The following is a 14,166-nucleotide window of genomic DNA, read 5'->3' on the forward strand; positions in this document are numbered from 1 at the left end:
AAACACACGTCACATGCCCAGGGTGGCTTAAATAGAAACATTAACTTTTATTAGTGCAATGTCTGATCTGAATTAACAGTGGAAATRAAAACTGCTTGTCACACGAAGGGAACCGCGTGTGCAGACACGCCAATTTGTGCTACAAGTGTCGCCTCTGGTCAGCCACTGGGAAATTATTTCAGGTTAAAAAATAATCAATCAACAATCAACAAAATTGACAATTATCCCCCACAAGTCTCCAGTACTTGTAAGTAACTACACGCTGCATGGGATATTCTTGGCTTTGCAGAGCAGCAAAGGGTTATACACATCCAGCCTTTGCCGGGTGCAGCACGTGCAACTCTTATCAAAGAGGCCCGGATGGCCCGGCGCAGCTCCGGAGCTCGGCATCCTGCCCCGTGCTGCGCTCCGGCTCCTGCCCTGGGCAGCTGCATGCTGGTGCCTTAACGCATTTTACAAGGGCAAACAGTTTCTTCCTCCCAGCTGCCCATGCAGTTGAAGTGCCGTCATGCCCGGCTGGCAAAGGCGGCAGCTCCCCTCGCCCCACTGCGAGCACCTGCACAAAGTTGCCCAGCGCCCCGCAGCCCTGCACGCCCAGCCAACCCGCAGGCACCAGGCAGCGCGGGAGCTTGTGCTCACACACATGATGTGCTCACAGGAGAAAAATACATGTTTTAGTGTTTTCTCACATGCTTACAAATAAAAATAGAGAACAAAAGGGACCCTGGTGTTACAGCAAATATCCGGACCACTGATCACACAGAAGTAGTGTAGTAAACTCTTGGTGATAACTGTCCCCACAGCATGAACCACCAAACTGTCACTGTTCCTAAGTCAGCGAGGGAAAGCCTGCCATCCGACGGGAACAGCTCTTCCACAGCACAGCTGGCATTTTGCAGGTGTTGTATTAGTAGAAGGAGGGCATAAGACTCTACTACAAGGCATCACATGGAAATATACCGGTTTAATAAACCAAAAAGGAAATAAAATATCAGCCAAACCAGCAGGCATCGTTTAGGCTCGTTTCTTTCTAAAATTCTGTAGTCACTTTACGAAGACATTTATGTACCTTCCTCCAAGTGGCTAAGCATTTGTCTGTCGATTTGTACCCACTTCTAGGGGACGTTTCAGAGGATCCCACAGAGCCTACAGCAGAACCCAACTGACTTCTGTGGGTGCAGGGCTAGGTCAAGCTGCGGTCTTCTGAAAATCTGTGTGCTTCACTATCTGTTGCAGGAAGATTCAGATGTTTAGAGGACCAGAACAACTGTGTCTAAACCAAGAGACCAGAGGCAACTTTTGCCGGCACTTTGCCCTCAGGTCCTCACCACCAACAGAGAAGAAAGCAGCCCTGAAATCAGTAGAAAGTCGCTTTCCGCAGCACTGTGCAAATTTCCACCCTTCCACCGAAACTGAGAAGATGCAGCAAAACAGACCAACTGTACAAGAATAAATTGAGTGTCTAATGGTAGAGCAGAGGGAGGAAAAAAATAATTAAAAAAGGGATACAGAACCTAAATAGATCTTCCCTGTGTATTTGGCAGAGGAAAATCTCCTCCTTTTTGGTTTAATGGAGATTTAAGAAACAGATGATTCCAAGGGAAAAAAATTCTCAGAAACAGGTCACAGAACGGAGGTATTGCAGCAATTCAGTATGGAAAACCAAGGTGCAGCTTAATGTGCTGGATCATGTTAGGGAAGCACACACAAACAAACAGCTAGCAACAGTAACTCAGAGAGCTGAAAAGTTCATCTCGCGTCTTCAGAAAGAGAGTAACACTGAAGGGCAAAAYCCCTCGTATATGTAAGGGGGAACAGCTCCCCTGATTGCAAGAGAGCCACAGAGGTTTACAGTGGCTGAGCAGCGAGCCCAAGGAACGGAGTTGGCACCTCTGAAGTCCTGGGTCAGGCTCCCGCTCACCTCCGCTCCCTAGTTCTTGAGACCAGCTCCAGCCCTGAAGTCACCCCGTCTGCCTTGGAGCTGGCTGAAGCCACTTTGGCCAAAGTGCCTGCGGTGCAGAGGCTGCCTGCTAATTCTCTCCTGAAGGGGGGATTTTACCCCCTGAAACATTATCATTTGATTAGAATAATCTTATTCCTTATAGGAATCTTGTTGCTTATTTATTAAGACTAAAACTGGGAAAACCAGAGGCAATGGTGGAAGCATCACTGAGGTTTCAGTTCTGCGCTGCAGTGCAGAGGGGACACTCGAGCACAAGATGCAGCCAAGGCAGACCGGGTGCCTTTAGCACAGCGGCCTGGCTTGCACAATGGAGTCACCGAGGCCTTTCTGAGCCTCTGGCCTACATTGTACAAGACAAACTACCTGTTAGCAGACAAGTCTCTGAAGGTAGATGCCTTGGAGTCTATCTACACGCTGTGGCACACAGATACCAGAGCCAGCTCTAAAGGGGGAGCAATGARCTCCTTCAGCACAGAGCGTGAAGGAGCCTAATCAATACCCAACAAAAGTCAGGGCACACTGACTCAGGAAGGAAATCCACGCTCATTTGGCTATACTGTGCTCATTATAGCAGCCACGCAGCCTGGTGTCTCTCCATACCTGCAGGTTTCCTGGCTGAGAAAGACCATTATCTTAGCAGGGAGTTGCCTCACATCTGAATCAGCAGTTTTTCCCTGCGCCCTTCCTGACACCATAATTTGAGGGCAAGCTCCCCCTGCGGAATGACTTGGCAGGCAGCTAGGAAAGAAAATCCACCGGACTTTCCCTACGAGACAGATTCTCTCAGAAATCAGCCGAGGAAGAAAATGAATAGCACAAAAACACTGAGGTGACTAACTCCAACAATGTATCTGGCATCTGGGACATGGCAAGAAGAGCAGCAGTCTGGGTTAAAGTAGAGCAAAGAAAGTTCCCAAGGGTTTTCACACAGTATTATTTTCAGTCCAGACAGCCAAAAGGCAACATCTGGGGGGCACGGAGTAGAGGTGACAGTTTCAGCCCATGATGTCGAATAGAGGGGTTGCTCCAGAACAGCTCCGCTGAGATGCCTGCGTGCAGAAAGCTGGAACGAGTTTCTCATTCCCGGGTATATGCTTGCAGTTCACAAGGTGATGGGCAGGCAATGTCCTAGCGCAGTCCCAATCCTCAGCCAAGCAGCAAGCTCAGGCCCTGGCTTAGGATACTAATTTGTTAAGCTCTGGCCTTCTGCTGAAAGCACAGCTTGAGGCAAATCTGCCCCTTGTGTGGAACAGRCAAAGCTGGAACCGCAATACTGTGAGGGCCTGGGCTGCAGCAAGTGCTTTTAGACAACCCAGATAATAAATAACTGTAATCACCGTGAAACTTCCTGGATGGAACTGGCTCCAGATGAACAAAACTGCTGAGCCAGTTACCAGCCAGGCAAAAAGACAAACCAAAACAATGCAAAAAACAAAGCTTCTATTTTGAAGAAAATAATACATTTAAAATTTTGATTCACTATCTTGATCTAATGGAAATACTTCTTAATGAAAATACTCTTTTCACTGGGGAAAAATACTTTTGTTTTTAAAACAGCAGGGTTTCCACTTGACAAGTAAAAAAATGTTTTGGCTTTTCAAGGCCCTATACATACCTTAATATGGAGGTCTGCTTGTATCCTAAACTAAATGTAACTGCCAAGCCTTCATTCACATTAAACCACACAGTTGATAATTGTGACACAAATATCAGAGAAAAAAGAATACCATTTTGTACCCTCCACCACCAAGAACAATGCTGGGTTTTGTTTTGTTTTATAAGTTGAAGGAAAAACTTAAGGATAAATGTATCACTAACATGCAATGGGATCCTGTGTGCAGTTAGAACAGCTAAGAGGTCTGTAAGGAAAAGCATTTCAAATCATTGGCTTCTTTTTACCTGATATCTATGTATGCTTAACTAAGTTTCAGTGAATGTTTTGGATTAGTTTTACAAATCAGTCTTGCGAAAGGACTGATGATACTAACAGTCAGTACACACTGGTAGTAAGAAGCCTGTAGCACTCTACAGAAAAGACAATACTAGGCCTACAGCAAATTTTCAAGTGTTCCTGCGGGATACAGGAGCCTGCTGTACTGTAGCCTACAGTACCCTGCTAAAAGGGTACTCTGCAGCCCATGTTCCTAAGGCCATTTGCAAATTTTACCCGCGTCATTCTTATAATGAATCAGGGCTTTTTATTTTCACTGATATAGTGGTTATGATCATCTATGGCTGTCAGTGCAGGTACAAATAGAGTGCAGAGTTGAAAAAAGCAGGATCTCAAGCAGTTTTAAAATGTAGTTTTAAAGTTATAACTTAGCTGGTAAGAAAAGTCTCCTCCTTTGATGATGTTGCAGATTCTCTTCCATCTCTAAACCACACAAAGTTATACTTGACACGATCGTTTCTCCACAGCGGACAATGCTGGGTAGTGGTAGTTGGTATTAGGTCAGCTCTAATAGTTTATTCTCCAAGCTCACGTTAAGGAAAATCTACTAGGATGTCCTGATGAGCGGAGCCCTTTCATCTTCAGTGCTCTGAAAGCAAAAAATCGCAACACGGCAAAGTTAACTGTGGCACATTAGACAGCTTCCAAGGAGGGGAAGCTGGATTTCTGAGACTCCAAACAGGAAAGGTAAAAGATCTTGGCACCTACTTTCAAGTGCCATTTTCAGTAGGGGAACCAACACTGCAAAAAAGCAGCGGAGAGCAGATGGTAGCTTCTGCAGGGACATGCCCTGAGAGGATACAAAGAGCCCTCCCAAGTTTGCTTACTCCCTGCCAGGTCCCGATACAATGGCAGCCACTGTGCGCACACTCAGAAAGCTCCTCAGGGCTCCAACACCAAGTGAGGAGGGGACTGGAGCGAGTGAAGGAAAAGGGGCCAGGACATGGCGCTCACTCCTGCTAGAGGGAAGGATGCGGCCTTCTCTGGGGTGACATGGATTAAGACAGTGCTGGTACAAGACAGGATGTAAAGAGACTATCAGGATTATACTTGAAGAGCTGTGTGCACTGCTGGGGCCAGAGAAGGTTCATACAGCAGGACCATTGGGTCAACGGTAGGAAATACAGTGAGCCATGTGCTTCAGAGGAAGTACTGTCCTCTTGAAAGGTGGGAGATAGGAGGGAGGAAGTGATGGGCAAGTCATTAAGTAGTGAGATAATAAGGATGCAAAAAAAGAAAGGCTCAGACTGCATCCCCACAGTGCTGGGAGGGAGATGGGGAAGAGGGCAAAGGGAGAAGGGAGTCTTCTCACTACAGGTGGAAGTACATCTGAAGGCGTGGTGTGCTCAGCCATGAGCACTGCATTGCTTGAATGTCAGGGGCGAGCTGGAGGGATTTCAGGAAGGACGCAGCAAAGTGGATATACTTGTTCACATGCAAAGACAAAAAGAGCTTGAGAGACTGAGCTGGGCCCCTGGTAGCAGCCTACAACTGATGGAAAGCCATAAGCACCCTGGTGGGAGGCTAATGACACAGAAAACTAACTGGCTGAATTAATTTTCAGTCATGAGGGGTCTCTGCATTTGCAGGGAAAACGACAAAACCAATCTAGAAAAAGCATGAAATTTAGGTGTCCCTCAGTCATTTTAATTACTGTGCAGTGTTCAGGAACATCCAAGAAACCTGGTATCAGGATATACATATAGGGCCAGGAATATCTCATACAGGGGCCTCAGGCAATGGGATAGTTGAGACCCTGTGGCTGAGCCTGGCAATGATGCAGGCAGGCTCAAAATCTCAAAGGAAAAAGGGCCAGGCTCTCAGGTAAAGGAGTCTGAACTATGGTCCTGAATGCATCTGCTCAGGGAAAGCTTCCTGGGTACCCAGAGCGAAAGGCAAGAGTGAAGCTGAGAGATCCAAAGATCCAGTTCCTCAAGCCACTGCTCGAGGAAGCCAGGCTGCAAGAGTGCACCACATCATCGGCAAACTACCACCACTGCTGCCACTACCATCGCACACCAAACCAGCACTGGGTCTCACAGATGAAGAAGAAGCATGTGCACAGCTTGGTCGGACACTCGGAGGTAGGCGTGAGGGGGCTTCTGACAGTTGTGAGGGTGTACTTAGCAAACATCAGACAAGCAAGACCACGCTACAACACGGCAACTACAGGGAGAAAACAGCCTACTAGAGTACCCAGTCTATTTCTCTAACCAAAGGATCCAAAGTTTATCTTGTCTCAACTCCTCTGCCCTGCCTAGTAGGGCAAAGGTTTGGCATCAGCTTTAACATGGCTAACAACCTTAATGCCAGCATGTCACATTGTAACATAACTTTTTATAAATAGATCTACAAACTAGCATTGTCTGGATAAAACTATCTGCGTGCTATTGTCTGTACAATTCATTTGCTTTTTTGTCATAAATTTGCCTTACAATTTTGAAAAAATAATCAACTTAGTAGCCTCCATCTGTCTGAAAAGCTGAAAAGGGAAGCTGCTTAAAATCGGACTAAAATTCAGTCACTAAATAATGCCAGACCACATATTGTGAATGATTCCCAGTTCTCTGATGAACACACTGAGGGAAACGACATTCAAACAAACCAAGCTCCAAGGCTGAACTAAGAGTCAGAATGGGCTTAAGGCTCACAGGCTTTTAGAGGCCTCTCTAGTAAGGACTGTTAGTACGTTTGGAAAGCCGGCTGAGCCTACAAGAACGGAGTTGCACAAGACAGTTGTTTCTACTGAGAATGCTGTCAAATTGTCTGTGACTAAATCTGTTCATCAAATATGGTGGACTTCTTGCACCTTATCCTTTAGGATCCTCTAGACAGGCTGATTTTTTTTACTACTATTGGCAAGGAAATTAGGCACAGGAAATACTACCTGCCTTACCATGTTTCTTGTATTAGCTGCAATCCTCTGTTTGGTGCACTTATTGAGTCTATTAAAACTTCCCTTCCCTAGAAAGGTCATTTTAAACAAAAATAACACATAARAAAAGTTTGTGGAAGCTGAAAAAGTAAAATCAACCAAAAGAAAAATCAAATACAGGCAAACATAGAGTAAACAAGGTCAAATTCAAATGCTACTTACCTCTTCGCTTACTCCACGGGACCTGCACACAAGCATAATAAAAACAATCCCGAAAACAATTCCTAGAGCCATGATTACGAAGGGGATTGCAGTTACAACACTGGCTTCCAGCAGGACATGCTTGAGTTTGCTAGCAGACATTTCATCGATCAGAACACTCTGGAGTAGAGGGGGATTAACAGAGAAAAAAAGGTTTATTTCTATTCTTCTGTATAATGAGCTATTTTATTACTGTGAAGGGTAGGGAAACAACACTCCCCCAACTCTCCACCTCTGCTTCATTACTTTTTGATATACCTTCCCTGATAAGAATTCTTCAATCTCCTTGTGTGGCCAGAGAAATAATCTGGTCAGCATTTTCTAAAGAAAGCAGTGATTCTGGATGCTCAGTTTAGGATCACAACAATATAGGCCTGGCAGAAAGACATGGATCACCAAAACTAGTCCCATACGGTCCACCTTCAATCCGATGAATTCAGTAATCCAACTGCAGTACGGAAATAGCCACAAAAATCTCCTCAACAAAAGGTCTGACCTCGTGAGCCACCTCCTCCTCTAAGCAGCCCTTTTTCCCATGGCCAATACCTTTGAAACTAGAAGGACTATGTGACTGAGGGTGTTTTGCAGGACTCAGCCTAACACAGTGATCAGCAAGCAATGGCAGACTGTTAGTAGGAACTGTCTGCCAACAACAGCTTCCTATCTCTCACTGCACAAAACAGCATGAAAAATGGGAAATTTTTTTTTTTTGGTCAGCTCAAAGACAGTATTTTTGTAAGCATAAAATAAAATTATTGCAAATAAATAAATAAAAATATTTACCTCATTTATATACATCACTGGGAAAACCAGCGTTCGGATGTTGCCTGTTTCACTGCGTAAAAAAAGAAAAGGTAAGAGGTCATCATTGTGCAGCTTTTCAACTTGAGATTTCTGAAGACCAATTACAAGAGAAAATTAATGAGGAAACTGCCTCTAAAGAAACTCTGGGTTGTCCTTTTTTATTATTGTTGATTTTCACCTCTCCACTGGAGTAGAACAATCTCAGCCTCCAAGATGGAAAATGATTTATGTTTTGAGAGCAATAACATATCTGAGGATTTGGTGTGGAGAGAAAAAGATGGATCCATGAGAGGCTTATTATGAACAGACTGAATGGCAAATTTGTTTCAATCAGTGGGAATGCTAAGCTAAGCTGAAGTTGAAAGTTACTCGTGTATAACACTGAAACTATTGTCCATACGACATGCAGACAGCAGCTAAAAAAAAAAAGTTTGGTACACATGAAATAACAGCTTACTGGTAAGTTGTGTTAATGTAACAGCTTCTGGGCACTAGAAAATAACATGGTAGCATTTTGAAGAACGGTCATCAACCACCCCAAGAGGATCGGGCAGATAAAATATGTTTATGTTTGTTTGTTTGTTTGTTATAATAGTTGTGCCAATAACTATCAGCCCAGAAGCTGAGCAAGAAGAAAAGCTGCTACGTGGCACTGGTAACAATGAAATCAACATGTCAGAAAGACAGAAGACTAAGTAAAAGGTATTTGTGCACAACTGAACCGCAGTTTGGGGACATCTCCGTCACACTGGAATACCCAGAAAACTATGCAGAATCCACTTGGAGCAGAGAAGAAAAGGAGCCTTTTACTCACGCATAACTTGAGATCATACCCGTTTGCAGGGTTGTACTGACTGCCAAAGTTGCAGTGTGAAAGTTTCTCTTACCATACCAATGTAGTCACAAGTTACTTCACTCTACCTGACCAGACAGCCCTCCCTCTTGAGTTTTGGATAGGACTCATCTGCCGTTGCGAGACATTACACTCTATCTACTTTCTGTACGTGTGGGGGGAAGGCACAGGCAGCTCTTTCTGGGGTCATGCCTTCTCTTTTGGTTTCCACATGAACACTGATGAGAAATAATGATAAYTGCAATACTTTTGCCTTTTAAAAGCCGTGAGGAATAGGATGGCATGTCCTCACGCTGTGAGTAGCCACACTCCAAGTTCAAGCTCCGCTCCCCTGTGGCACACTCTGTCTTTGAGTAAACACAGAACCAGTGAGCTGCTGCTACTTGAGGTGCCCTCAAGGAAAGCCACAGAACAATGATCTAGCTGCTAAAGCAGGAGAAACACATTTACTCCTATATTTGATATAGCTGGCCTGACTTGGACCTTTACCAATGCATAGCAAGAAGAGGTTCATTCCAAGGCAAGGGAGTCTTACCAYGTTAAAACCAATCCAAAGGAAATCAGATTCAGGCTGCATTTATCTTCTTTTACTTAAGTTCTGCTCAAGCTACCTATTGCTAAGAAGAGCACTGACAGAGATCCTAACTGATCAACACAAGAAATTAAAAGGGAATGGTGTTAAGGTTACGGTTTTAAATATGGTAGTACTTTCTTAGGGAATGATTTAAGTCCCCAAATTTCCAAAATTCCATGCAAGTCAGGTGTCACCATGCCCTTCTGTTGGTTGCTATCTGCATTAAAAAAGAACCAGCAGCCTCAGAAAATTGGTTTACGCTTGAAGAACCAGTCCACAGCATTTTGCTTTTCTTGAATACTGGCTTTGCATGCAGAAGGAACTTCAATACCCACTTGATCTGTGAAAGGAGAGGATACTGTCGTTCGTAATTGAGGTCTGACTGGATTTCTCGTTCTCATTTGCTCTTCCCACTGGTATTTCATCTCAACACTGCAGACAAATTTATTTTGAGTATCAAATCAGATTTGAGATATCCACCCAGCAGCAGATAACACTTACACAAATTCATGTAATTTTCTGACATGAACATTGATCTGCATCCGCTTGGCTGCTTGCAGGACCAGCCCTGTCAGCTGGGGAATAAAGGAAATGCAAGTTAAAAAGAATAAACATAAAATAAAAAGAATTTAGAAGTATGTCAACCTAATATTTACGCCAATGTGGACCTGCTTATAGGATGGTGACACAGTATGTATACTAGCTGAGATGGAACTGGGGCAGATCATCGTTTAAAAGAAGAGAAGACCCACCTAGGGGTATTATTTGTATCCCTCCACCCAGATACTCTTGTAACTCAGGTACCTAGATTCCAGTCTGCCACTAAATTAAAGTGATGTCAAGAGGCTATAAGAGAGATAAGGGTGCCATCATGCTGTCCGTGCTGTGCGAGCTCACAGGCTATGGAGGGATCCCCCTTCTTTCAGATCCAGCTGCAGTTTTGGAAAAGGCAACCACCTACAGCTACTTGTTCTGGTCCCTGAATACTGTTGCAGAGCCTCGGCAGGGCATTTTAAGCATTTCTGTGACCACTTGAGCAAAATCAGGTGGGTTTAAAGTGCCTGACCTCTCTTGTCAAGAGGTTAACTAGCACGTACAAAGTCCTGGGGATAAGGCGAGGACTGCTTTCATGATCTCAACCATAAGACAGACCTTTCTTTTTAAAGAGTAAAAACCAGATAGTAACTATGGCCTGTCACTACTGACCACAGGGAATGGGAGTGAACACCCACAGAGATGAACAGCATAGAATACTTCTCACAGTATTGCAACCACTAAAATAAAGGCTGTGAGGGGATGAACAGGAGTATTTGCCTTATCCAAGCCCCAAAATTTAGTTGGTGGGGGGGAGGGTGAGGGGTAGAGATCATTTTATCCTAATACTTAAAAACAGATGGGTAGCTAGGAGGTAGGTAACAGAAAGTGCTTGGCACCAAACCACATCCCAAACAGCACACGCACTAGAGCTGAGAGAGGAACTATGCAATTTCCTCCTGCTTTAGCTACACATAACAGCTYGATGAGTCAGAGTATTTCATTTCTGTCAACGGAGCAGGTCATGATTTTGCTCTTTCCCTCAGTCTCTCCACTCATCAACTCTGACTTCCCCAAGGCACTGCCTGTAGCAGCTCTGTGTTCTCTGGGAAAGGGCCACATGGTGGCTGCCGAGCAGAGCACTATTAAGGCTGCAGGGATGGACAGGGCGGATGAACAGCATTTACATACACTGTTCTCAAACTGGTAACGAACCAGAGCAAGCAGTGGCAAAACCTGTCATTTTCCAAGCTGCTACCTTCATAATTTAAAAGGTAGCACCACACAGGAACAGGGCAGACTAGACAGCACCTTATAAGGACTCCAGTTTGTCCTCAGAGGCCTACAGGACTTGACTCAGGCCTTAATGTTTTTATTCCCTGTCCAGGGATTTTGCTGCCTCAGCTTAACTCTGGGATTAACTCCAGCAAAGATCTGAATGGCCCCTCAGATTAAGCRCAATATTAAGATTCTTGTGTTGCTTTCATTAATAACGCACCACTTTCCTTTGTCAGAGTCCCAGCCAAATTGAACTCTGAACAACATGACAAGGTTTTTTTCCAATATGGCATAGACAGCAAACTGGAGTCGCCAGCTCCATTTATTTCTGCCATCTCATAGTGAGATTACAAAGAACTCTGCGCCCTTCCATGAAGGACATAGTCATCACGCTTCTGTACCTCTCCTTAAATGACTCCATGCTATCTAAACGGAGTCCAGTATCCACTGAATCTTTAATGTTTTGCTCTCTTAGTCCACATACTAGCTTCTTCAACTCGGGGAAAATACAGTCAAGAGCATTGATGAAGGTGGCAAGGTGAACAAGAAAATTAGCTTCATCCACTCCTGGGAAATATTTTAACCCCTTCATGTCATCATTACCAGTCTGATGGCATATTTAATTGCACAGGCACAGTGGACAAGTATTTTAGTTCTTGTTATCTACCAAAGTTTGCTCTACACAAGCAGATACAAATAGATCAATTCAACATAAACTAGCATAGCATCCCCGAAGTCACGGGACTATGCTAATACCATCCAAGGAGGTGACCTACACCCATGTTTTTGGATTTGCCTGCATCACTCAAAAAAAAAAGGCCATACTTACAGGATTGATGTCCACAAATGTCTCATGATATTCCTTTCTTGGGTGTATGCCTTGTATGTCCTCAATAAATTTTTCATCTGCTTGGTAAAAATGTGGAGCTGACAGAAATATGGGAGCACCTGAATGTGAAAAGATAGAAAGTCACCATTTAACAAAGGCAAAGCAGGACTCCAGGAGGTTACTTTAATTAAAGTTGCTCTTTGAGGACCCCAAAACTCTTCCCACTGTGCCATCCACAGTGAAAGGAAAGTCCATTCTGGAGCTACAGAACTGACACTCAGATCTCCCACCTTCAGAAGAGGCCAAATTTACCCTCATGCAGTAGTCAGCATGGCTTCACGTCTCAGGCTTGTGTGTGGTCTTTTGCACTGTTTCCATTCAGCTACTCAGATGCGAGAGCTACCTGGATAAGAGTGGACTATAAATGCCTAAGTTGTTTGGTATGGATCCTGGTACTTCCATTTCTTCTAATTCCTTTATCTAAATCATTGCTGAACAGATGGCATCTCACAGGAACCCTTCAGATCACATTTCCTCACTACTGTAAATTTACAACCAACAAACCAACAAATCACTTGTTGGTGACTGAGTTCATTGAGCCCAGTCATATCTTGACAGGGCTGATCAAATTGTCTTCATTTATTTCAAACAGAGAAATATGTTGCTGCTGGGGTCCTCCCAGTCTGGTTCCACCACTTGGCAACATACCTTGCTTGCAGATGCTGACRTTGAGGACACCAGTGCCAGGGCAGTTTCCTGGCGGCACACAGAATCCAGCGTTGTCTGGGTTAATGGTAGTGTTGGCAAACACCTTAGGAGAGGGCACAAAGCGGTAGGTTGGGATGCCTGCAACACTTCCTGAGCTGTCATACACCAGATAAAAAGATCTGTAGGGAAGAAAAGCCAGATCCAGATTGTTAGTCTTGAGCACACAGTAACACCTGCTGCAGATTCTCCTTGCTGGTGCCTGCATTTCTACTTAAGTTTACAGTAAACTACAGACTTGGCCTAAAGCTCCCTCAAATGATCTTTTGTATTAAATTCAATAGGCTTTTGATCAGCACATACACATCTTGTCATTCTGCTGCTGCATGAAATGAACAATCCTGCACTAAGTGTGCTGCTCCAGGGACACTGATGCCTGCCTTCAGCATTTCGGCCTCACTCTGGCACCCATCTTGTTATTGCATGTTCTGCGAAGCAGTGCTGCTACATGCTACTGTGAGGGACAAGGAAAAGAACAGAGCTGGACAAGAAAGAACCGAAGGGAGGAACAAATTCAGCAAGTCCTGAATTTAGCATAACACACATTTGTGTTRATTTAAATAGAGAATTTCAGATCAGTTTTGTTCTTCACAGACAAGGAAACCTGGAAGGGAGGAGACCAGCAGGTGGAACACAAGGAAGGAAACACAAAGCTTTTCTACATCTTGTTGCTTTTTAAACAGCACTGTTTCAAGTCACTAATCCAAACAGGGCAGTCCGGGTTCTCTAGAAAAGCAGGGCACAGAGGAAGGTTTTGGAGGGAAAGAAGCTTCAGGCAAGGTTCGTATAAATGCTTCCATTCCCCTCATTACATGCCTTGTAAGGCAGTCCAGCCTGCCTTTCCAGTCTTCTCTCAAATTTTCACTTTACCTTTATTTAGATATAGCTCATCCTTAATTTGATGCACGTAGGGGTTTTTTTGGTTTAACTCTTGTCCTTTATGGCATGAATTAATGCAGCACATTAATGCTATTAAATAAAATCATGGGAGGAAAAGCATGAAATCTCAACAGGAATGGGTATAAGTACTCTGCTGTAAAGCTTGAGGGAAAATTTCCTCTTCTTACCTGCAGAAATCAGAAGAAAAGATGTAAATGTTTTCATCTTTGCTAATCAGTGGGTGGAAAGATGTCCCATCTGTTCCGTTGATCATGTTACACGTCTTCGTTGTCCACCAGTTCAATGACCTGATGTAAATGAAGCAAAGAGAGAAAGGGTTAAAAGATCTTTAAGCAGTAGTCAGACAATGCCAGCTAACAGTCTGAGCAAATGAGAATCAGACCTGTACAGTGCTAGGTCCTATTGCCTCAGGTCTGCTAGCAAAAAAGGGGATAAAAATGGGCATAAATTGCATTTATATTCTCTTTAAACTGGAGCCATAGGGAAGTAAGAATGTCTCCACAACAGCTCCTCCCACACATGTTACTACTGACACACAACTTATTCAATGGGGGAAAGAGGGCTTTAAGTAATTCACCT

General features: G+C 44.1%; 1 protein-coding gene across 3 annotated transcripts in view; it reads right to left on the bottom strand.

Moving 5' to 3' along the window:
- Positions 1-7: 7 nt before the first annotated feature.
- Positions 8-14,166, bottom strand: part of SCARB2 (scavenger receptor class B member 2) — a 28,667-nt gene continuing 14,508 nt past the window's right edge. The window contains exons 6-13 of one of the 3 annotated variants that reach the window (XM_026090165.1): positions 13,755-13,874; positions 12,631-12,809; positions 11,923-12,041; positions 9,783-9,856; positions 7,834-7,885; positions 7,012-7,170; positions 6,811-6,878; positions 8-4,503 (exon numbers count right to left, since the gene is read on the bottom strand). In XM_026090165.1, coding sequence (XP_025945950.1) covers position 4,503; positions 6,811-6,878; positions 7,012-7,170; positions 7,834-7,885; positions 9,783-9,856; positions 11,923-12,041; positions 12,631-12,809; positions 13,755-13,874 — 772 coding nt within the window. In that variant the 3' untranslated portion in view covers positions 8-4,502. Of the gene's footprint in view, positions 4,504-6,810; positions 6,879-7,011; positions 7,171-7,833; positions 7,886-9,272; positions 9,622-9,782; positions 9,857-11,922; positions 12,042-12,630; positions 12,810-13,754; positions 13,875-14,166 lie in introns of those variants that run through there. The other 2 variants (XM_026090166.1, XM_026090167.1) reach the window with 2 other exon arrangements.

The sequence above is a fragment of the Apteryx rowi genome, unplaced genomic scaffold (assembly GCF_003343035.1).
Source record: "Apteryx rowi isolate R43461 unplaced genomic scaffold, aptRow1 scaffold_85, whole genome shotgun sequence".
NCBI classification, from domain to species: domain Eukaryota; kingdom Metazoa; phylum Chordata; class Aves; order Apterygiformes; family Apterygidae; genus Apteryx; species Apteryx rowi.